This window comes from Columba livia, chromosome 1 (genome assembly GCF_036013475.1).
Source record: "Columba livia isolate bColLiv1 breed racing homer chromosome 1, bColLiv1.pat.W.v2, whole genome shotgun sequence".
NCBI classification, from domain to species: Eukaryota; Metazoa; Chordata; class Aves; order Columbiformes; family Columbidae; genus Columba; species Columba livia.
In genome coordinates this window covers 118,201,966-118,224,202 of record NC_088602.1, presented here as the reverse complement: position 1 = coordinate 118,224,202, position 22,237 = coordinate 118,201,966, and the positions used below count along the sequence as shown (strand labels likewise).

The 22,237-nt window shown below is 46.8% G+C and overlaps 1 protein-coding gene and 1 long non-coding RNA gene across 4 annotated transcripts in view; one reads left to right on the top strand and one right to left on the bottom strand.

Annotated features, from left to right (window-relative positions):
• Nucleotides 1-3,709, bottom strand: part of LOC135580431 (uncharacterized) — a 40,542-nt gene extending 36,833 nt beyond the window's left edge. The window contains exon 1 of the long non-coding RNA XR_010474967.1: nucleotides 3,112-3,709. This is a non-coding gene — a long non-coding RNA (uncharacterized LOC135580431). The remainder of the gene's footprint in view (nucleotides 1-3,111) is intronic.
• On the top strand, nucleotides 681-20,234 carry SHOX (SHOX homeobox). 3 transcript variants are annotated; one of them, XM_065074804.1, is made up of 6 exons: nucleotides 681-799; nucleotides 3,622-3,988; nucleotides 7,245-7,453; nucleotides 11,782-11,839; nucleotides 11,929-12,017; nucleotides 13,457-20,234. In XM_065074804.1, the coding sequence occupies exons 2-6, from the start codon at nucleotides 3,715-3,717 to the stop codon at nucleotides 13,700-13,702; spliced, it is 876 nt and encodes a 291-aa protein (XP_064930876.1). In that variant the 5' UTR covers nucleotides 681-799; nucleotides 3,622-3,714; the 3' UTR covers nucleotides 13,703-20,234. The 3 variants fall into 3 exon arrangements, with proteins under 3 accessions (XP_064930876.1, XP_064930874.1, XP_064930880.1); XM_065074802.1 differs by lacking the exon at nucleotides 681-799 and adding an exon at nucleotides 1,320-1,421; XM_065074808.1 differs by lacking the exon at nucleotides 681-799 and adding an exon at nucleotides 1,471-2,552.
• The last annotated feature ends 2,003 nt before the right edge of the window (nucleotides 20,235-22,237 follow it).

Below are 22,237 nucleotides of genomic sequence, written 5' to 3'. Positions count from 1 at the left end.
TTCAGCCCCGTAAGGGCCGACGGTGGGGCAAGTGAGGAGATGGGAAAGAAAGCGGGGTGGAATGAATGGGACCCCACCTCGCTTTTGCCCAGTTAAGATTCCCAGTAGGGAAGAGGACTGCTGTCCGGTGCCCCGGGGCGACAAGGAGGGAGAAGCAGGATATGGGGGTACAGTGCCCCGCAGATGACCCAGGAGGACGCGCTGCCAGAGGAACCCTTAACACGCCGCTGATACCCAGCCCTGGGAGGGAGTGTAAGGGGGGGTCAGGGAGAGCGGGGTGGCTTGTACCGCGGCAAAGGGGTAATCGGGGTGCCGAGCTGAGGCGGGGGCAGCTCTGAGCGGCGCTGGTGAGTTCTTAGTTTTGCGACAGGGTCCCAAGAGCTCCATGACTGCAAGGGAATGAGGTTTGGACGGCAGCTCTTTCTCTCCCCCCCTCCCTCCATCCCTTCTCCCGAGCCCGTTATCAGGAACAGCAATGTGTAATTCCCCCATGCACCCGCTGCTAAAATTTGTAGCGAGGTCAACAATGACCCCCACCTTTGCCCACATCCGCACCACCCTGTCCTAGGTGTCCACACAGCCAGGGGCTAGGGGGCGGGGGGCTGGGTACGCTCCCCGCCTCCCCCTGCTCCCCGCCGCCCCATAGGGATGGGACGGGACGGGCCCGTTATTCCGCGCAAAGCTCCGCGGTGCAGGGAGCGCGCAGTGAGGACGTGCCCGCCCACGGGGCTGCCCGCGCCCCCGCACCCTCCGCCTCCTGCTCCCGTGGCGTGGGGCGGTGGCCGGATCCCCGGGGAAGGTTGCGATTTACACCGCTTTTTCTTTTTTTCCTTTTCCCCTTTTTTCCCCCCCTTTCCCTTTCCGGTGCTTTGTTTCGCTTTTCGCTTTCGGAGTGAGTCTGAGGCAAGTTCCCCCCGTCTGCAGGGCTGCCCCCCGGCTGCCTTCCCCGCTGCCGTCGGGGGTGGCGGGTGGCGGCGGTCGCGGACTGCCGCGCAATTTGCGCGCCCGGGCCCAGCTGCGCCCCGCGGGCTGCGAGAGCCGAGAGGGGAACCGGCTTTCCCACAGCGAGCCCCCGCGCTGCTGGAAAGCGGGAAGGGGGCGGGGGAGGGATGGGGATGGGACGGTGGGGAAGCAATAGAGCTTTTTTTACTTCTGTTTTAGGATGCTAGGATTTGCCGCTGTTCTTGGGGGCAGAAGCCCCGGCGGTGGCAGGAGGGACCCGGGAGGTCTCCGGGAGAAGCGCGGCCTCACGCTCGCGTGGGCTGAAGGCGTGGGGCTGGGCGCGGCGGGGGAGCCGCGGGGAGGAGAGCGGGACGCGGGCGACGGGGAGGAAAGGGGGGGATCCGGCGGAGGGGGATGCAAACTTCGGCAGCTCGGCGAAGCCTAAGAGCACCGTGCCACATCGGGGCTGGGGAAGCCGAGTTAGTAAATATTTATCCTTATTTGCTGTTCGTTGCGGGGGAGGCAGAGGGAGGCTGGGCACCGGGGAGGAGGGGAACGGGGGACGAGATCGATGCCGAGCGAGCCCTGGGGAAAGTTTCCCCGGCGGCGGCTCAGCCTCAGCGCAGCCCCGTGGAGCCTCTCCGCCGCGGGAACGGGTGCCTGTGTCCCCGCGTGTCCGTGTGTCCTTAACAGCCTCGCACCGCGCCAACCAGCGTGTGTGACAATCCACCACCCACACACACAGACTGCATGAGAGAGGCACAAGCTGCGTGTCGTGCCGGAATCTTTTCTTAGCCATACGTTACTTCCACGTCTATCCTTTGCCTTTATTATTTATGTGGTGCCGTGTGATATACATTAGAGCCTCGGATTTGATTGGCGTTCGCGATGACAAGACCTGTTTGTTAAGTTGTAAGGCTTCCTCGGCTCCCTTACTTGCTAAATGAACTCTGGAGGAAGGATGTCACCGAGACACAGCAATATAATAAATGTCAGGGATATCCGCAGTGCCGAGATCAAATGATCAATCCTTGTCCCATAGATAATCATTTTAAATTCGCACAGGGGGAGATTGATTTTTTTTTAAAGCCCTTTATTAATTGCTTCCTCGATTATTATTTTCCCCCTCCTCCTGTGGAGGTGTTAACTCTGGTGCTGGGGGCACCTTTGGATTAATTAAACGTATTTTTAGTGTTTTAATGTTCTGCTAATTTTCAGAGCAGTCCCACGCTCCCCCGGAAAAGAAACAATGGCCCCTTGCTCCAGCAAGGAGCCTCTTTTGGTTGAGATTCAGAGCAGAGGGTGGCGTTATGATGGGCTCTGATTATCTCAAACTCGAGGTGAGGGAATGAGAAGGACGTAAAAAGCCAAACGACCAGAAGACAAAATTCCTCCAAATACCAAAGAACCCTTCGCGTTACAGCCCGAGGAAAAGAGACAGAAATAAATAGCTGCGAAGTCGACTCCGCTTGCGGATCAAACGGTGCGGAGAGGCGCTAGAAATGCCGGCGCTGTTATCTGGAGCTGGATTTCAGGCAGCTATTCAAGCGCACAGAGTAATAATTATTCCGGGAGTACAACAAAAATAACAGCAGTCTACTAAGAACAAGGTGGGGGAGTTGTTGCCAGTCCAATCTTAAATCCGACAGGTTATGTTTCGGGTTTTTTTTTTTTTTCTTTTTCTTTTTTAAAAAAGACGATTTAATGCTCTATTTGTCGTGTACAAACCCTTGTGTTAATAAATTACCCCTCTGCTGCACGCAGCAGGACAGCTTTACATTCAAAGAAACATTTTAGGTTATAATTTTTCCCAACAGCACCTTCAGATGACACAATAACAGTAAACAAGAAAACAGAACCTGCAATGTTTACACGCATCTGGAGAGCCCCCCTACCTATGGAAAACCCCCTTCCAGCCAAGCAACCCCCTCCAAATCCTCCGAACACACCGACACGGATCTCCGCGACACCTCGCAACTTGTTTAACTGCAACACACGTCCCCCTCCGCGCACCCACCCACCCGCCAGAACAGGCAACACTTTCAAAACAGCATTTTTGGTTCGCTGATTATTTTGACCATTTAATTAAGCGAAATTAGCTAAATAGCAAATCAGGTAGCATTTCCAATGATTACAACAAATGCACATCTCCGGCTTTTTATTCATTACCTTTTTATTGAACACTCATTTTCTTTTCCTCTTGACAGCGATACATTTAATTGCAGGAACACAGTTATTTGATTAGCTGTGGGTCCGCTTTTACTCACAGTGTTGCCACGCACGGGATGTCCTTACAATCAATTAAGTCTTCCTCGACTTTCATTTCTGCAACCCCTTTACAGAATGCAGATACCTATTTTCATGTTTTCTTCTTCGCCCCCCCTCCCTTTTATTCCTCTCTCTCCCTCCCTCTCTCTCTCCCCCTCTTTTTCGCTTTTGCCTCCTTGCGTCCCTAAATCAAGGTGCAAAGATGCCAAAGAGTGATGAAATGAAAAGAAAGCCAATTGCTGGACTGAGGTGGGGGAGATAGCTGCTAGGAGTCCGCCTGCGACTATGGAGCAGTCAGTAATTGCTGGAGACAGGGAGAGCTGGGGGTTGGGCTGAGGTAGCCATGTATAAATAGTGTGATCTCAAATTGAAAGGCATAAATAACAGCAGGAGTGATCTAACCCTATACAGCCCATCTTCTACGTGCAAAAACAGCGTGCGGAGGACGGCCACATCTTCGACTGAAAACAAGTGGATCTCTGTGGATAAGATCACCGGGCAGCCATGGAAGAACTTACGGCTTTTGTATCCAAATCTTTTGACCAGAAAAGCAAAGAGAGCAGCAGCGGTAGTGGCAGCAGCAGCAAGAAGGAGACGATCACGTACAGGGAAGTTTTGGAGAGTGGGTTGGCTCGCTCTAGGGAGCTTGGAAACTCTGACTCTAACCTGCAGGACATGACCGAGAGCAGCAACCATTGCCCGGTGCATCTTTTCAAAGACCACGTAGAGAGCGACAAGGACAAACTCAAGGAGTTCAGTACGGGCAGGACGGCGGAAGGTAAGATCGGAGCTGGGAGCCCTCCGCCCCGCGACCCTCGCCGGCAGCCCCGGCCCCCTCCCCAGCCTCCCCCGCTGGCCCCGGCGTTCCGCAGCGGGATGAACCGGCCACCGCGGCCCCGGCCGGGTGAGCGGGCTCGCCTCCCGCATCTTGCCTCCCTCCTCCGGCTGCCTCCCTCCCGCAGCGGCGGAAACACACGCTTACAAACACATATGCCTGCATGCATAACGTTAACATAGCCGTGAAAAATAAGTCGCAACTTCGGTCCTCCCACCCCCTATCCCCGCCAGGCCCCTTTCACATCCGAAATCGATCCGGTACGTTAGGCGTTCACTCGCCCGGGGGAATGGGGCAGCGCAGGACGTCAGACATTTTTGTCTATCTGTGTGGTTTTGTACGAGGAAACCTTGTCCGGGGAGTTTTTACGCCTCAGAAGACCTGTTCTTCCTGCTTCCGGGCCGTCAGGATGCTGCTGCTTCTTCTGGGAGAAAGCTGGATATGGAGGGGGCTTTCCCTGGACATTTTGTCTTGTGTCGGTCAGCCCGTCCTAGTCAGAGGCTGAGGCCGGCGAGGAGGAGGAGGAGGAGGAGAGGAGCCTGGCTGTAGGGGAGCTCCCTGGGCCCGGGCGAAACGGAGCATCCCTGCGAGACAGGCACCGGCGGGCCCTGCCGCCTGGTCCCTCGGTACCCTGCCTGCCCTTCTCACCTGGGCCAGGGTAGCTCCGCATCCTCCCGGGCTGCGGGGACCGCCGGCCTGGTGGTAAAACGCCATTTCATCTCTTAGCGGAAAGAAAATTCAAATTAAAAATAATTTTTAGGCCGAGCAAGCTAAAACCCCCGCACAGGGTCGCAGGGGAAGGAGAAAATAAAGAGGGCGGGAGGGATTAGAAAGTTGAGAAAGTGTCTCTAGGCAAGTTAGACAGGTGGACCTGCCTGGGGAGCTACTGGCTAGCTTGGGGTAATAAAAAACGGTTAATAGGTTGGGGAACAACAACCAGTCTTTCAGCTGTTTCCTACTGTTTGATCTTGTTTAATATAACATCGAGCGAAAGGCAATTTAATTTACAGCCCAAACGCTTATTTAATATCCTCCTCTCTTCCACACCCTCCCCAAACAGAAGGTCAGGGTATAATCACATATTCGGGTACACATATTTCTGCACAAGCTCAGTACTGCTGATTTTCCTTCTCTGGTCAAGAGATGTTTCTTGAAAAATGAAAGCAGGGCATGGTCCAGGAAAAGAAAAATCTAAAAAAAAACCCAAAAAGCGAATGAACGAAAAAAATCTCTACTACTCCCCCTTTTCCCTGTGTATCGAAATTCTGGCTTGTATGTTTAGCTAATCTAATCTATGGAGAGGGGCTGGGGGTGGGGATGGAAGGGAGGAGTTGGAGAGAGCTGAGATGCTTGTGACAGTTTAAATTCATGCCAGGTTTCACTCTAATTTCAACTGATTCTGGCGTGTGATTTCAGTCCCACCGATATGCTAGTTAATATTTTATACCTATCACAGGCATGCTGTAGCTTCGGATCTCCGAAAGCAGACAGAGCTTTTGAACGCGCCTAATTTTCCCTGGGCATTTGTTGGGTTAGCACCCTCGTTTTTCGTAGGGGTCCTCCCTACAGGAGAAATGCGAACAAAATGCCATTAAAACCAACGAGCGAACACCCCCCTTCGGAGGCCAGACCCTTCTCAAAGTTTTATACAGCCGATATCCAGCCCGGAGTCGGAGACGGGGAACCCGGAGGAGCGATTACGGCCAGGGACACTTTTCATTTCGGAAGTGAAAACGAGCAGTTCGGCTTCAGTCCCCGTCTGGCTTAAGCACAGATGCAGTTCAGGACTTTTCATTACGTTCAATTACCTTACGATTTGCAGCTAGCCATTTGGATTTTGGGATGCCCCTAAGTATATAGGGTAATATATATGTGCATGCGCACACTTGTGTGTGCACATACGTACATATATATATATGTGTATATATATATATATATATATATATATACGAACTACGTGTGTATTTGATGAGGGGAAAGGGTTTTAATTCCGGATCATCTGCAAATGTGGCTTCCCTCAACCCCAGCCCTACAAAGCCTAGAAGGTGAAGCAGGACAAAGGACGCAGCTGGGGGAGGTTTGTCCCGGGACTCCGCCGGTGTCCCCGCTGGTTGCCCACCCCAGCGGGACGCCCCTGACAGGCAGGGGATTCCGGGGAACCGGTTCAGCCTCCAGAGGTGCCCCTTGCTCCAGCACCTCTCCTCTTTCGTTACGGAGATTTAGAAGAGGGCCGACGACTTAGGTCGCCTTACATTAAGGATGGGGAGGCGGGCGGCGGGGTGGAGAAGAAAACAAAAAGGAGGAAAGCAAGCTGTAAAGCCAAAACACGAAATCCCCCCTTCTTCCTCCAAGACCAAAAGGGGCAACTGTTTTCCCCGCTGCCCCCCACCCGTTCTCCCCTCTTCCCGGGACAAGCGTGCACAGCGACTGCCTCCGGTCGCAAGATGGTCCCGAGCCCTGTGGGGCTCCATGAGGAGGGGTGGTGTTTGCTCTTTCAGAGGGCTTGCAAGGCACCCACGGTCCTTGAACCCGCTCCCCCTCCGCACCGGGCTGTGCAGGCCCGCTGCCCCGGGGGTTTCGCACGCTGGCAGGTATTTTGGGCGGAGGAGGGGTGATAAGGGGGAGAGGGACGAACGGTGTCAGTCTCAGGCACATGGAAAGTTTCTTTCACGAGGCAAATATTTCCGCCGTGGCTTCGCCATGACAGCGGTGGGGAGCTTCTTGCATAACCCTCTTTACTTCGGGACAAAACGGCGACGGAGAAACTCCCTTAGCCTGCCTTTTTCTACTGCCTGGAGGTATCGGGGGGCCGATGGTTTTCCTACCAGTCCCGTCCCCAAACTGCCCGTGCCAACCGGCTTCACGGTTTCCTCCTCATGCTGGAAAGAAAATTATATTTATATATATGTTTTTTTTCTGATGGGGCATCAGCCAGGCAAGGCAGCGTTGATCTCTCCCTCAGCCCGACTGGACCCCCCGGGCCCGGCCCCTGGCCCCTCTCGCCCCTCTGGCCTGCCGGGGCCGGCCTGGGGACTCCCTCCCGCCCGCCGGTTGCCTTTGCAGGTTACGCTGCGTTTGGGGATGAAATGAGGGGGCGACTAAGAGAGGGGACTGGGGATATCCCCGGGTGCTGAGGAAAGAAACTTCAGAGAGGTATGATGGGAGGCTCAGTATCGTTTTCGCTTCCCCCTCCCGGCAGGGATCTACGAGTGCAAAGAGAAGAGGGATGATGTGAAGTCAGAAGATGAAGATGGACAGACCAAGCTCAAACAAAGGAGAAGCAGAACCAATTTCACACTAGAGCAGCTGAATGAGCTGGAAAGACTTTTTGATGAGACTCACTATCCGGATGCCTTCATGAGGGAGGAACTAAGCCAGAGGCTGGGACTGTCTGAAGCTAGGGTTCAGGTAAGAGAAAGGCTCTGTTCCTGGAAACGTCCTCATCTCACTTCCTAACTGCCAGCGGATCCCAGCACAGTGCCCCGTTTCATCCAAAGAGGGGAGGTGAAGGCAGAGACGACACGTGTGATGGGGAAGCTGTTGCAACTCCGCTGTACCTGTCCTGCCAAATAATAATTCTGCTCTGTGAATATCTGCCCATGCCTTGCATTTCCTGGGAAAGTGGTTTAATTTTTTTTTTAAATTATTTTTTTTGGGGGGGGGGGCAGGGGAATGGAGGGGTAGTGTTGGTGATAGTGGTGACATGTCTCTTAATAACTGAGCAACTTCCTATTTTTATTTTTTTTTTAATTATTGTAGTTTTCCTTGCAAATGTGACACTAACTCTCGCTTAATCCTCACCTTCCCCCTCCTACCCGTCCCTCCCTCCTGCATATCTTTTATGGTACCGTTATGTTTTTTTTTTTTTTAAAGAAAAGCCCATAAAACAATCGCCGTGAATAAGGCTAGACGGTTTGGGTGCTGAGGGACAGGATTAGCCAGAGATGGGGGAAAGGTGCCCCCTCTGATTCGCACAGCAAGCGTATGAATGCATGGCACCCCATCTGGCGGACTCTCCCCGCGTCCCTCCCATCACGTTTCAGACACAGCTAAATGCCAATTAGCCTTCGAAACCTTGAAAATAAGTCCGGTTGTTGCAGTTTTGGGGCCATCAGAGACGTCTGTTCGAGTGCCTCCACATCCATTATTTTAAGATTCAGTTTTCGGTTTGATGTAGGGGAAAAGTACCCAACTCCCCTGCCCACCTTAAGCCACTTCGGCATGCATCCCCAAAACAGCTGTCATGTAAAAATAGAAATAATTTACAGAAGCAACCTGTGGCTCTCTGAGCAGGCCTAGAGCAGGAGAAACCTAAAGGAAATCTCTTCTTAGGTTATAACTCTGTGCTTGGGCTAACAGACTCAAACCAAAACCCAAGAGGAAAATGTCACCCGGTGAACCCCTCCACTGAACAAAATGCCGTCATACCCTGGAGATAAGAGATGCACATGCATATGTATATCTGTTTATAAGTGTTCGTGTGGATACACAAAGGTGCGTGTGTGGTTACATGGGCGTAATTGGACGTCCCCGGTCCTGTGCCTATTCCCATCAGAGTGGGAAGACAAGAAAAAAGAGAGGTCTTCTTGTCCCTCCCCTTAACCTTGACCCACAGTGGAAAGCAAACGGCCAGGACCCCGCTGCTCCTGGACCCACTCAGAAAGACTTTGCCTGACTAAGCGACTATCTCGCTTTAAACAACGGCCTCCTGGAGGCATTTCCCGAAATAAATGGAGGGTTTGTTTGTTTGTTTGTTTGTTTTTGTTTTGTTTTTAAGGCTCCTTTCTCCCCTCAGCTCTTGCCTCTCTCTGTATAAACGGAGCTGGATGAGGGATGGTGCCGGGCACTTGCCTTAGAAAGGGTGGCTTGCAGGGGATATTGCAGGGGTTCAGAGTGCTGCTGGCCTACTTTCTCCTGGAAGATTGATCTAACCACACCATATAAATTAATGAAAAGATTAAACTTTTGCTGAAGGGGACATCAACTCTTATGTCATCTTCCCAGATCTTTCTTGGGCTCTGTAATATCTTTCCAAGGCCTTGATGTACTGTTTCTATAAAAATAAATTACTTGTAATTGAATTCTGCACTCTTTCTTTCAAGTACTTTATTACTGAGCAGCACCTTAACAGGATGTTCATACTTACAGGAAAATTGGTGCTTCAAGTGCTTACAGATCTTAAACCAGAACACCCCAAAAAAACCCCAACTGATTCAGGCAGAGATTATGAGAGAGATAAAAAAAATGAATTTAATAATCTTACAAAAGAGGTTTGAATGAATATAAAGCTAGAAATAAAAGACATATCAAGAGGGAGAAGAGGAGAAATGGATAATTAATTAGGAAATAAGCAGAGAGCTTGACATCCATCAGGAAATGGAAGTGAGGAAAAAAGAAGGGGAAAGCGGGAAAATGGAAAGGGTTTTTTTAACACTTTCAGAATTGTTCTCTAATTCCTATCTGGACCGCTTGTCCCTTGCTGTTAAAGGATATAGTTTCAATTTAGTGTGGAAATTTGCTGTAAATAAATTGAAGCTCCTATGGTAGCTAGTCCTTATTAACCTTTTATTTTTAGTGTTGTACTGGAAACTCATATCACCCAGCTGTCAGGGTTATAATTGAAAGTTATGAGACCATAGTGAGGAGCAGGCAGTAATTCAATTACAACAAATATCTTTGGGTTTATGGTGCAGGGCTAAATTAAATGTCATTATTCACTGTCTCTAATGGAAATCAAAAGGAAATCAGATTAGAGCATTTGTGAAAGAAATCACTGAGTGATCCTTAATGAAGAAATAACTGTCTAAAACAGTGTACTGTGCTTTACTTAGCATATTCAAGACTAATTGGAATTGATCGTGAATCACACCAAGCCTGATTTATTATCGCTTAACGCAGTGGCTAATTCATCACTTTTATTCCTCATAACCTTATTTTTTCATAGCTAAAGGGAAAGGGCACTTCGTTTTCCAGATTTAAATATAATTTCTGTTTGAAAGATGTTCTGATTTGCAAGAGAAGTTGTTTAAACGCTGCTTAAATTCCTCCTGACAATTTATACTCCTTTGGGGTGGGGGGGGGCGGGAGTGGGAAACACGTACAAGGGGATTTCCTCCAAGGATTTATAACCGTAAAAAAATGTATTATTGTCTCTGCTCACGATGATATTTTGCATGCTTTTTTTTTTTTTTTCCTTTTTTAAATATAAATCTCTAACGGCCCCGTTAAAAGGAGAAGCGTTGCGTGTTGTTAATCTTTGCGTCTTGCTCGTATGGAAAAAAAAGGAGGCTTGTGCTGTGCTGTGCGTTTCAGGGCAGCGGGGCGGCAACGAGCCGGCCCGGGCTGCGGAGCCAGATGGCGAGTTAGGGTGGGGAGGACTGCGCTAGCAGAGTAGGACGAGGAGCATCGGTCGGTCGGTCCGTCGGTCGGTCGGTCGGTCCGTACCCGCAGCGCCCGCCGCTTCCCGCCCGCTGCGCGCTCTCCCCCAGCCACCCTAGGCAGGACAAATAGTGCTCCAATTCAGGGAAGGCCGATTCCTACTTAAGAAAATCACTTAGGTACCCGAGGTAATTAATGCCTTTGGAAGCCTTTCTTTGCACTAATTACTCTGTTGTAAATGACCATCATTAAGGCAATTGAAGAAAGCTTGAAGGGAAAATTTGATGTAGGAAGTGCAGTTAGTATTAATTAACCGTATGATCTCTTGGCAAGTGCAAGAACATCAAAGGTTGTAGGTGTTTACTTAACTACAAGATTTTATCAGCTGTGAAAGTCAATGTTTGTCCGTATTCGGTAGGTTTTGGTGTTAGGATAAGGGTCCACAAAATATTTTGGTCCGTGCCTCTGCCGATTCTTTGGGGAGGGCTACTTAACCAAGCACGTCGGAAGGGGAAAAGTAATAAGGTCTGAAATGGCCCTGGAAAAGAGGCATGGGAGGAGCAGCCACAACTGCAAGTTCTGCGCTTGTTTGAGTCAGAACGGCTGGAAGTGTGGCAGGATTATTGAATTACAGGCATTTCTCGAGTAGGTACAAGAACACTTATTTGAATCCCAGCATGCAAAGATGTTGCTCTTGTCTGTACAGAAGTCTACCGAAGCATGTTTTTGTTTTCTTTTCACGTTTGGGAAAAGGGGAATGTTTCAGCCCCTTTTGTGCAAGTTCAGTATCTCGCATCTTCTCAGAGATTTTAATAATTTCCAAGCCCACCTTGGGGGCAGATGGTCCTGTCGCTTAAGGACCAGACCCCGGAGTCTGAGCAGGTCCACGCCGGCTGTTCCCGGCATGTTTGAGGTGTGACTGGAAAGGGAGCGAGGGTCCCATCCGGTCTGCCTGTGGGCGTATTTGAAATGAGAGTGGGAGCGACCCCTCTCTCCAGACGGGTAGCACAAGGACCGCCACTGTCAGCCCGTGGGACACGGGGCCTTGGAGACCTGGTGCGAAGCGGCCGTCCCCTTGGCTCCCCAGCTGCGAGGGCGCTTCTGATCTCCCAGGTTCAGCTCCCGCTGAGAAACCACACCAAAAAGCAGGACCCCCCCCACAAATAGCCACACCGCAGCATATATAGGGGCTCGCTCCCCGCAGAGTTGAGCTCTTTCCCTCAGCTGCTCCCGAGGAAGGACCTCAGCAAAGTTGTGCGAAGTCCCTCGCCCTTCATCCCTAGCCCCCGAGACTGTCCACCCTTAGGAGCTGCGTAGTCTGCCTCCATTTTTCTTTCTTTTTTGTTTTCTTTTTACAGGTCTGGTTCCAAAACAGGAGAGCGAAGTGCCGAAAGCAGGAAAACCAGATGCACAAAGGTGGGTAAGGGGTGCGGGCCGGCCGGGAAGCGTGGCCGCGAAGCCCCGGGGCGCCTTCACCGCTCACCCAGCCCTGTTTCTCCCCGCAGGTGTGATCCTGGGAACCGCCAGCCATTTAGACGCCTGTAGAGTGGCCCCCTATGTGAATATGGGAGCCCTGAGGATGCCTTTCCAACAGGTAGTTAGCTTCGGGTTTATTTTCCTTTCCCCGGCAAGCTCCGACCCCCGTTCGTTTGCACGAGAGGAAGCCGGACACTTTTACAAGTGCCATTTATATAGAAGTTGGCACATATTAAAAACAGGCTGTAAAACTTTGTGAAGGAGCCCCCGACCGGCTGCCGGGAGCTCAGCGCCCCTCGGGGTCGGGAAGGGGGATGAGCGTGGGGTCCCACGGCCCCGGGAGGCGCCACTGGTGCTACGGGTCCCCCCGCTGCCGTTGCGACGGGCTGGTACACGGCCCCGGGGCTGGCCTCCCGGAGACGCATCGTCTTCCTGGTGCAGGCAGGGCCGGTGGTCGCCCGGGCAAGTACGTGGACGGAGCGTCCCGGCCCAGAGCCGGCCAGGTAGCTTCGGGCCCCGTCGGAACTGTGCCCGGCGCTGCAGAGCGCTGCGGGAGGGTCTCCCACCCACTACGAAGGGGAAGAACTATGCGGACCCTTGCCCTCTCGTTCTCCCCCAACTTCTCAGGCAGGCTGTCGACGTCTGGCCTATTCCGACTGAGGCGGCCGCCCACGAGGTGGGGAGGCTTCTCCCCGAGGCGCTGCCGCCGTGCCGGCCAGCAGGGACCGGGGTAGTGGCGGAGCGCAGGCTCCAGGGTCGGGTCCTTCACCCAGCGAGGCACAGACCCCAGGGGAACGCGCTGGGGAAAACCGGGACGAGGGAGATGAAATTCCGTCCCGGTTCCTGCCACCTCTCACCGCCGTTTCTGACTCTCCCCTTCCCCCTCATTTTTTTTTTTTTTTTTTTTTGGTCAATTAATCGGGGAATCGATTTTTCCCAGCCCAAAGGGACCTTACACCACCTTCTCCATCTCAGAGACACGTGGACCTGACAGATTAATTGTATTGATTTTTAAAAAGACATATTTGGACCAAAATAATTAAATACATAAATAAACTCCCCCCCCTTCCCCCCCATCCTCCTCGAACCTACCCGGAGCTGAAATCTCTCAGTCAGCCCAAGGTGTTTGTGTAGGTCGAGAAAGCTCCAAAGCAAACACCAACCCAGTATATGAGGGACCCGTGGCCAAAGAGTTTTTAGCAACGTATAAATAAACATCCCTGGAAAAAAATATATATAAAAAATTTAGCTATTTAGTGCTTGTTGGCGCCCGTGCATTTGGCCTTTTTTTTTTTTTTTAATGTGCGGTGGGGGGTTAAGAATGTCTCTGTGCCTCTGGGTAAGCGTGGCGCGGAGATTTGCTACGCTGCGCGCCTGCCCCGCCCTTGCCTGCCGTGGGCTCCCTTAACAAGTTGCTCTTTCAGCTGCCGGGCTCCCGGGAAGGGTCGAGGCGGGGGTGGCTGGATGGATGGGTGGATGGATGGTTGGGTGGGTGCGGGGCGGTTCCGTGTCAGTGTCCGTGGGGCTGACGCCGTGTCTCTGCCACCGCCGACCCAGGTCCAGGCGCAGCTGCAGCTGGAGGGCGTGGCCCACGCGCACCCGCACCTGCACCCGCACCTGGCGGCCCACGCTCCCTATTTGATGTTCCCGCCGCCGCCCTTCGGGCTGCCCATCGCCTCCCTGGCCGAGTCCGCCTCCGCCGCCGCCGTGGTGGCCGCCGCCGCCAAGAGCAACAGCAAGAACTCCAGCATCGCTGACCTGCGGCTGAAGGCCCGCAAGCACGCCGAGGCCCTGGGGCTCTGACACGCTTCGGTCGAGATCCCCCCTACCCCACCCCGCCCCGGGTGCCCGCGGCGGGCGTGTGTGTGACCCGCACGGACCGCCACTCTGACCCCCGGCTCCTCCTCCTCCCTGGCCGCAGGCGAGCAGCCCTGCCGCCTTCTCTCGTTTTTGTTATTTTTTATTATTATTTTTTAATTTTGTTTGAGTTTTTGTTTTGTTTTGTTTTTTTTTTTGTTTCTTTCCCCTCTCCCAAGGTCTGCGAGCGCTCGGCGGCAGCCTCCTCCCGCCGCTTTTCCTCGACCTCTCGCCCCCAGAGACTTCGGCGGCCGGGGGAGGCGGGCGAAGAGGGAGGCCCCGGCGACCGTTGGAGGCCGTTGGCGGCCGTTGGTGCCCGTTGGTGCCGTGTGACACGGCGGGGGACTCTCCGCCCGCCGCGGGGCGAGTGCGCCCGGTTCCCGCCTCGGGCACACGGACACACACACACACGCAACAACCCCACACCCACGAGTCAGAGACTCCGCGGAGGATAAAGTAGGTGGGAGGAGGGAACAAGGAGAGTTAAAAAAAACCCAAACCAACCCAACACACACACACATACAAAGGAGGAAAAAAAAAAAAAAAAAAGGAAACGATGTCTAAATTATGTTAATCTGTGAACATTGGGGACGCTTTGGATTTTTGACCCTGGCAAAAGTGATCGCTCCAGCATAACGTCATCTGCTGCTGTCAGTTTTGCTACCTTGTGCATGTGTCTAGCTAAAACACGTTTTGAAGATCAAAAATATATTAGAACGAAACTAAACAAAACAAATAGTAATAATAATAAATAATAAATCCTTGGGGCTGGTCTCCATTAAAGATGACATTTCTTTGTTGCCAACAGTATTATTTCACTGCCATGAATCTCTTCCATCACTGAGGAGCTGCTGCAGAACTGGTTTGAATTTAAATGTGGAATTTCAGATCTGAGGCAAGGCAGTTTTTTTTCTTTCCTTTAAAAAAAAAAAAAAGAAAAAAAAGCAGCAATAACAAAAAATGTGCGTCTCAAATGGCTATGTCCTTTGAAAGGAGAAAAAGAGAGAGACTAGAATTTACTAATCATTAGTGATAACTTGAAAGATGGGAACAATAAGAAATGCGCCTGTTTTGCCAGAATCACCTGAACTCAATAAGATGCATTGTGTCATAGAAACAGGTCGACTTTTCTATATTTTTTTTTTCAAATGTCTGGATCTTTGAATTAAAATCTTGCTGTTTTACAGGATGTAGAAAGAATGACTTATACAACAAAGATGGACATATGGTTTTAAGGCATAATATTGATGCAGCATTAATTTTAGTGAAATGCAATTAAGTGCAGTAAAGTGCAATACTGTAAATATTATAGAATAAAAGAAAAATAGCCGTACTTATTCTGTTAATAACCAATTCTGCAAGAAACATAACTTAAGTCCTTTATGCTCAGACTGGTACATTGCAGCTCCTTGCCAAAATGACAGTCTGAGTCTTCTATGAATGGATAAAATTATATGTATCACATACGGGGAAAGGCAGATGCCATGGTTTCTAGTCAAGTTAATGTGCCATATTTCTGAGAAGTAAGCTGAAAAGTCTATATGACACTTTCATTTTAAGTAAAAACAAAACAAAAACAACAAGAAAACAAAAAAAACAACCAGAAAAAAAACACCGCCCCCCCCTCCCCAACCCAGAGAAGTGTTTTGTAGAGGTGGACAAGTTCAATATTTGGCCGTCTTAATTTTTGCCTGTGATTTAGACACCAAGTCTTACGCTAATGCTTAAGCAAAGTAACTATTAATAGTATAAATCCAGAAAGGATGGGGAGTAGGGAAATCCTTTAAATTATATTACCAAAGCATCTGGGTTTATTGACACCCCCCCCCCTTTTTATGCTATTCACTTCTAAGTAGGCTTTTATTTTCCTTGATTTTGGGTGGGGATGAGAGAGGGGAAGGTGCAAATATTGGTCTTGTCTACATCTAACAAGATAGCTATTTGTTGCCTTTGTTACCAAGGCCTGTGTTGATGTAAGGTTATCCTCTCAACAGTACCATTATTAAGCCTGCTTTTTATGTCTCGTTTAGCAATCCATTACTAGTTTTGGCTTTTGCTGATATTTATCAAATCCAAATGTTGCTGTAGGACAAAAATTCATACTGTAGATAGACACTTGTCTTTTTCGTTTCTCCTTCAAGTTTTGATATTTTCTAGCAAGGAAAATTTCTGGAATGTAAAATTTGTGCCATATCCCTTCTATTTATTACATGAGTAGTAGTTATATTTTGGATTCGCTAGAGCTGATAAATGTTACCAGCTTTTTCTACCTCTCTGTGAAAGCCCAGTACCTTTTTAAAGCAAGGCCAAAATATTAAGATAGTGTTACTTGTTGCTGAGAAATATGACAAAAATCTCAGGCAATTAACAATTCTTATGGAACAAAACATTACTTAGAAAGTATAATGTTAGTCCTGAGGATGTAGGAATTTCTGGTTAAAATAAGAAATATTTGGTAGGTTTCCAGCGCTTCTAACATGCAGATCCAAAAAATAACAAACATTGCTACAGATATGCTTTAGGCTATAACAAGTAACCTGTTATACAGGGAAACCAACAGCCATGGAAGGAGAATTTGATGCACACTGTTGAAGACCAAGGGCATAGAGCTTACGATTGAATGGGGACTGCTTGTTATCTGTATCTGTGACCTAATTACTACCCTTTCGAGTCCTCTTTTTAGAGTTTAAGAGATGCTTGAGTGACTTTTTCAGTCCTGTGCTGGACTTTCACAAAGGAGTGATTTTCACCCACAAACAATTCCATAGAACAAGCTCTGTCGTAGCTGTAGGTTTGGGATCTGAATTTTCTCAGACAACTTCTAAGTGAGGCTGTGAAGTGCTACCTAGCTTGCAGTGTTACAGGATGCATGTGCAGTACGTATCCGCGTCAGACTGGCAGGAATAACTTTTCTACCTTTGCACAGCAGAAGTGCTTATAGAATTCTCTCAGAAAGGTTGTTACATGTAGCTTCCATCTTGTATTTAAAAAAAACAGTGGTAATATTAATACAGTTCCCTGCTAACATGAAACAAGGTGGTTAGTGTAGCTTACATCTTTTAGAATCAAAAATTCTTACAGTTTTTTCTGATTGCTTTCAATGGATGTTTCAAGAACAGTCTTGCCTTCTACCACAAAAGGGCAGAATATGGCAAGATTTATCAGCCTAGCTTGTTTTGAAGGATGTACCATAGATCAGCCTGGGGGAAAGGGCAGGGTGTTGCTATGCATCTACCAAGGTGCTTCATGCTGCTCTTGCATTTCGTTGAGCATGACAGGAAATGAAAAGCCACACCATGCAAGCACTGGAGCCAAAACCGGTTCTGCTTTGCTTATTTCTTGAATGGGCTGATTGCATCAGTGGTGGTATAAAAGCTTTGCCCTGTTTCGGATGATGCATGCAGGTGGCCTCCTCTTCTTGTTGTCCTTACATTGATAGGAAGAAATGAGAAGTCCTAACCGGACTACCATGTACTGGACTGTACTTTCACTAAGCGCAAGCCACTGTGACTCTGTTCACCACGTGGATTTTCAGTGACCCATACAAGTTGAGAATCTGGACCATAGCCTCTACTCCATCTCTGTTAGTGCGTACTTTGTCTTTTTTTTCCTGTTTCTTTAGTTATTTTCCTTGAGGAGGTTGGAAGTTGAAGATAAGATAGTGAGGTAGTTAAATTTAAAAGTATTGTAATTGGTTTAGATTCTCAGGCACGCCAAGCCTCATTTATAGTCCACCTGATGTTTGCGTAATCTTTGATTTGAGAAGTGTGAGATTTCCAAGAACAGCAGCCACTGGGCAGAGTTCCCTTGGAGAAGGCCTTTATCTAGTGTATGTGGATTGCTAAAGAACCTTCCTCAAAAGTTTAGTCTGGTATTTGAAAAGAAACTTGGATGAATGCCAAACAAATAGTGCTGTTTATAAGCGAATCTATTAAAAAGGCTTTATGTATTACATGGGCCCCTTCATAATACAAAAATCAGTCTCCGACTTTTTTGGAACTGTCAAATTAGCTCAAGTACTTCATCCATTTGTATCAAAATAGTAAGCTGACTCCGTGGTTCATTTTTATTGAGTTGGAAATATGTGAAAAAAAATATACTGGAAGTTTTTTTGCTTAGTAGGGTCATATAGATATAGTGACATTTTGGTTAATATCATAATACTTAGCACTTATATAATGTTTATTTGCAAAACACTGTATAAATGTTTATTGTTTAACCCTCACCCATTATGAAGTAGGTAAGAATTGCTATCCCCATTTTTTTGTAGAAATTAAGGCATATAAATCAATGGCCAGGTTCCATCACTCATTGTCAGCACTGAGTATTGTTACTTTTGCTTTCGTAATGTAGCAGCATCGCCCAGATCATAATCTGCCATGAACTTTGTGGTGCTAGACACTTTCAAAACTGTAAGTAGTGGAGGCCCTGCTCCAAGGAATTTAAACTCCTTACCTGACTTCAGCAAAAGTCTTGAAGGGAACATTGAATGTGGCTCAGAGTGACAGAATGTGTCCGTGAGTTATTTCCACAGAACATGAAGTTACTGCCCAACCCTCTGGCCCTGTATGTCTGTGGGAGTTTGGTTTATGACTCAGAAGGGCCAAGTTGCAGAAGCCCTAAGACTGGAAGCAAAAACCTGAGTTACTTACAGCATGCACAAATTGCTAGAAAACCCTGATTTTCCATTTCCCTACCATAAATTTTTCAGACAGACAAGTGTGCTGATGTCAATTCTTTGCATGCTTTATCTGCTATATCTTTTAGTCCTATGTTTGCCTATAAAATAAGATATGATTTTGAATAGACATAACATTGACACATTTGGACTGTTGACTCAAATACAACAGACATGTAATCCAGATCCCTAAGGCAAACCCAGGCTATGATTATTATTATTTTTTTTTTTGTGGTGAAAAGTACACATATTTTCTGCTCTTTCAAATGTGATAGGCTTTTTTTTTTTTTTTTTTAAATTTTATTTTTAAACAGAAAATGTTCGTTTTTGGAGACTTTATTACTTTGGAGGTGGCAGGCTTTTTTGCCCTTCAGTTTGAGGAAAATTTTCACAGTATAGGAAATATAGATTATGCATCTTTCTTAGAAATGTGTTTATTTTTATAATATCTAATACCTAATGATCCAGGTGGTGTCCTTGTAATTGCTAATTGTACTCAATTCTATAAAGTGCGCACAACCAAGATGTTTGGAAAATTTTTGTGTTCCTGGTTAAAAAAGACGGTCAAGGTGACCCCCACTCCTCATCTGTAAGCAGCCTACTGACCCCATTATGTTATTTTCTTTTCCTGATGTGACAGAATTCCCATGGCTAACAAGTTTCCAAATAGCTGTGGCTAACATGGCAAGAGCTTCTCATGTGGTCTCTTGAAAATCTCTACTGGTTGCAGTAACATGTGGTAGCGCTGGAGAAGGCCTGGTATTGCTTGGAAGCAAACTAAAAAGAAATACTGTGTGCTACAGAGTGTGATCTCCTCTCTCCAGAGAAAAACAGAGCTTTCTGCTATATGACTCATGCTTTTTGTAAGATGGCATCTCTAAGCCACATCTTTAAAAGGTGCAACCTGGGTCTCGTCAATGTAACCCAGTGGCTCATGTTATATTGGTTATATTTTTGCTGGTTGACCTTTCTAGACAGGTCAGTGGAAGGCCATAGGCTTTGGCGTTTAAGGCATTCTTCAAAAGGGGTATGATAACAGATATCCCTCAAATTTTGTTTGTCTGTTAGGCAGATTTTATGCTAAAAGTTGGTGCCTAATTTTAGTAAATCAGCCTAGAAACTTGCTGATTTCCAATAAATAGTTGAAACTTGATGCAGTTCATACACCTTACATTGAAAATTGATATTTAACTAAAATCAGTCAAAGAATGTAGAAAATATCAGATTTTGAAGCTGAAGATATTTATTGAAAGGCAATACTTTCATGAATCTAGGCTTATGGTATGTATTAATTACATCAGACAGGCAAATATCTCTGTTTCTTTGTATTAATGTATGTGGATATTTTATTTATTTTTTTGTTTGAAAATTTCTAAATGTGTATTATTTTAATTATGTTGAGTGTAAATTTGACAATGCTTTGCATTTATTTTTATATTTTTTCAACCTGTTGCTTTTGCGAAACTATGAGCAGCCAGTACGATTTACGGTACCATTGCATTGTTTTGGTTATGTACACACAGTGTGTCTAAGTTTACAGACATTTCAGGGATTGCTAAAATGAAAAAAAATCTCCAAAACCAAGTCGTCTTAAAAGTTTGTACCCCTTTGTTAATGTGAAAGAGAAAAGCAAACAAGCAAACAACTTTTTTTTAGATTTCGGTTATGCCAGCATGCTCCTACATGAATTCACCAGACATGTTGAGTTCCAGTTTCAAAGTGTATTATGTTGAATCACATGATATGAATGTACATCTTGTAAAAGTGAGATATGAATAAACTTATAAATATTTGTAATAATGCGTTAATGGATACTATTACCAAAAGGACTATTAATTATACGGTGTTTCCCCCGTTAAAACGTAAGTTTTTCTTTGGTATTTAATGCTTTTTCTTTTTTAACCACATTACTCATATTCTCATTGCAAGGATTTAATACAATGCATCTTAGTATGTAGTCCTACTTAGAGATACCTCACTAGCTTCTCTCTTAGTTTTACTAAGCAAATTATAGCTTAGTAATGACTAATCAGAAGCTACTTTTGCATCCCATCTACCTGCAGGATTTTTTTTGTTGTTGTTTGGTATTCTATTTTCTTTAAACAATTGATAATTTTTCCTTAGTGTCAGGAGAAATAAAAGAATCTTCATAGTGGACCCTTCTAGGGATTGTATTTGATGGCTCCGCTCAGTTGTCTGTTCAAATCAACAGGAGAGGCACTAGATCAGGCGCTTAATTTTCAGGTGATTAAGGAGTATTATTTTGCATGTCCCTGCTTGTCAGTATATTAGATGTAATTTTCTCTCATAGTTTTATTCTTTCTAGTTGTAATCCTGCATTTTGGTGTTGAAAAGGATACCCAAGGAATCCTCTTGATCCTGTGCACAGTGTCTTTTCGTCAACAGCGCCAGGACAGACTGGGTTGGTGGATATCTTTCTGCTAGGTTACAGTCTGTGGATGAGGTTCTGAACCTCCAAACTGGTCACAAGGGTTAGGTTAGACCTGCCTTGTTCAAAAGCCAGTTTGTCTGATGCATATGTTGCCTTTAAACTTCATCAAGAGGGGTAGTTCCATAACCCAGCCCTTTCCCCAAATCCTCTCGGCATGTCTTTATTCTTTCTTGTCTGCAGCTGGGTCTATAAGCTGAAGTCAGAACCTGTGTGTAGGTTTTCTAACCTTGCATTTTCTGCAAGTATTTGTGTCTCTTGGAGCTCTGACCTGGAACATAGCTGGAAAGCAGTTGGTACAATATTCCCACATCATGATTACTGTTTTTCTCTAAGCCAACACCACAAACTGACATCCTGTTTTTCCTGCCATTAACTATGTAAGTGGCAGGCTATTATAAGAAAATTAATCCTTCCTTTCTGTCTCTTAAAGATACGTAGGCAGTGAATGGTTGTCAGTAGTGTGTACTGTAAGAGCACTCAGAAAAAATATAAAGTGATAACAGCATGTGCTGAAAGAGGAGCTTCATCAGCAGACAGTCTAATAGCAATCTATAAATAAATCTGTTTTGACAGTCTTATTTTTTGTCTGTTCATATTCAGTTCAGATGTTGAAAAGAGAGATTAGTTCTTTGGCAATTTGGTTGTTAGGAAGAGATTTTTCCCTCTTCATTTTTGTTGATTAACATGTTTTTCCAATGACTTCTTGTTCTATTGCTTCCTGAAATAATTGATGGTTCTGAGGGAGGTTTCCTCTCTCTTGTCTTTGAATATTCTGTTTTCTTCTTTGCATGAGAATTTATTTTTAATTAAAAAAAATTATACTTTGACCCTATTGCCACCAGCATTTTTGGCTGCTGTGTCTAGTTCTCTCTGTATGATCTGAAGTGAATTGGATAAGAATAAACACAGTAACAAAATCAATTCCTTATGAATTGTCAGTAAATTTTTCCTTTCTTTCCTGAGTAGCTTCTTGCTTAGACCATTATTTTTTAAGCTGCAAATGTCTGAAAAGAAAATTATGAGGAGCTATGCAGGAAACAGGACTGAGTATCTGTTGGCACGAATACCTGTGAACTGTGGAAATTTTACCAATATGATGTGTGGTTCAGTCCTGTATTGCTTGCGTATCCAAAACTCCAGTTAAAGTTAGAGAGAAATCTTTATAATCAAGTCTGCAGGAGCAACCACAGAAAGACAAATCTACGTTCAAGAACCACATGTAAATGACTACAGACTGGACAACAGAACAAAAGGAAATATATGTAATTTCATTTCCCCAAATCAAATACTCAGACTTCATTACCAATATGATTAAGGGTAATGATCCTACTCTTACATTTAATTGCCTGTT

Bases quoted from the DNA above. Each gene is read 5' to 3' on its own strand.
- SHOX (XM_065074804.1), top strand. From the start codon at position 3,715: ATGGAAGAACTTACGGCTTTTGTATCCAAATCTTTTGACCAGAAAAGC. The intron at 11,840-11,928 runs GTGGGTAAGGGG...TTCTCCCCGCAG, and splicing joins GGAAAACCAGATGCACAAAG to GTGTGATCCTGGGAACCGCC. The intron at 12,018-13,456 runs GTAGTTAGCTTC...CCGCCGACCCAG, and splicing joins TGAGGATGCCTTTCCAACAG to GTCCAGGCGCAGCTGCAGCT.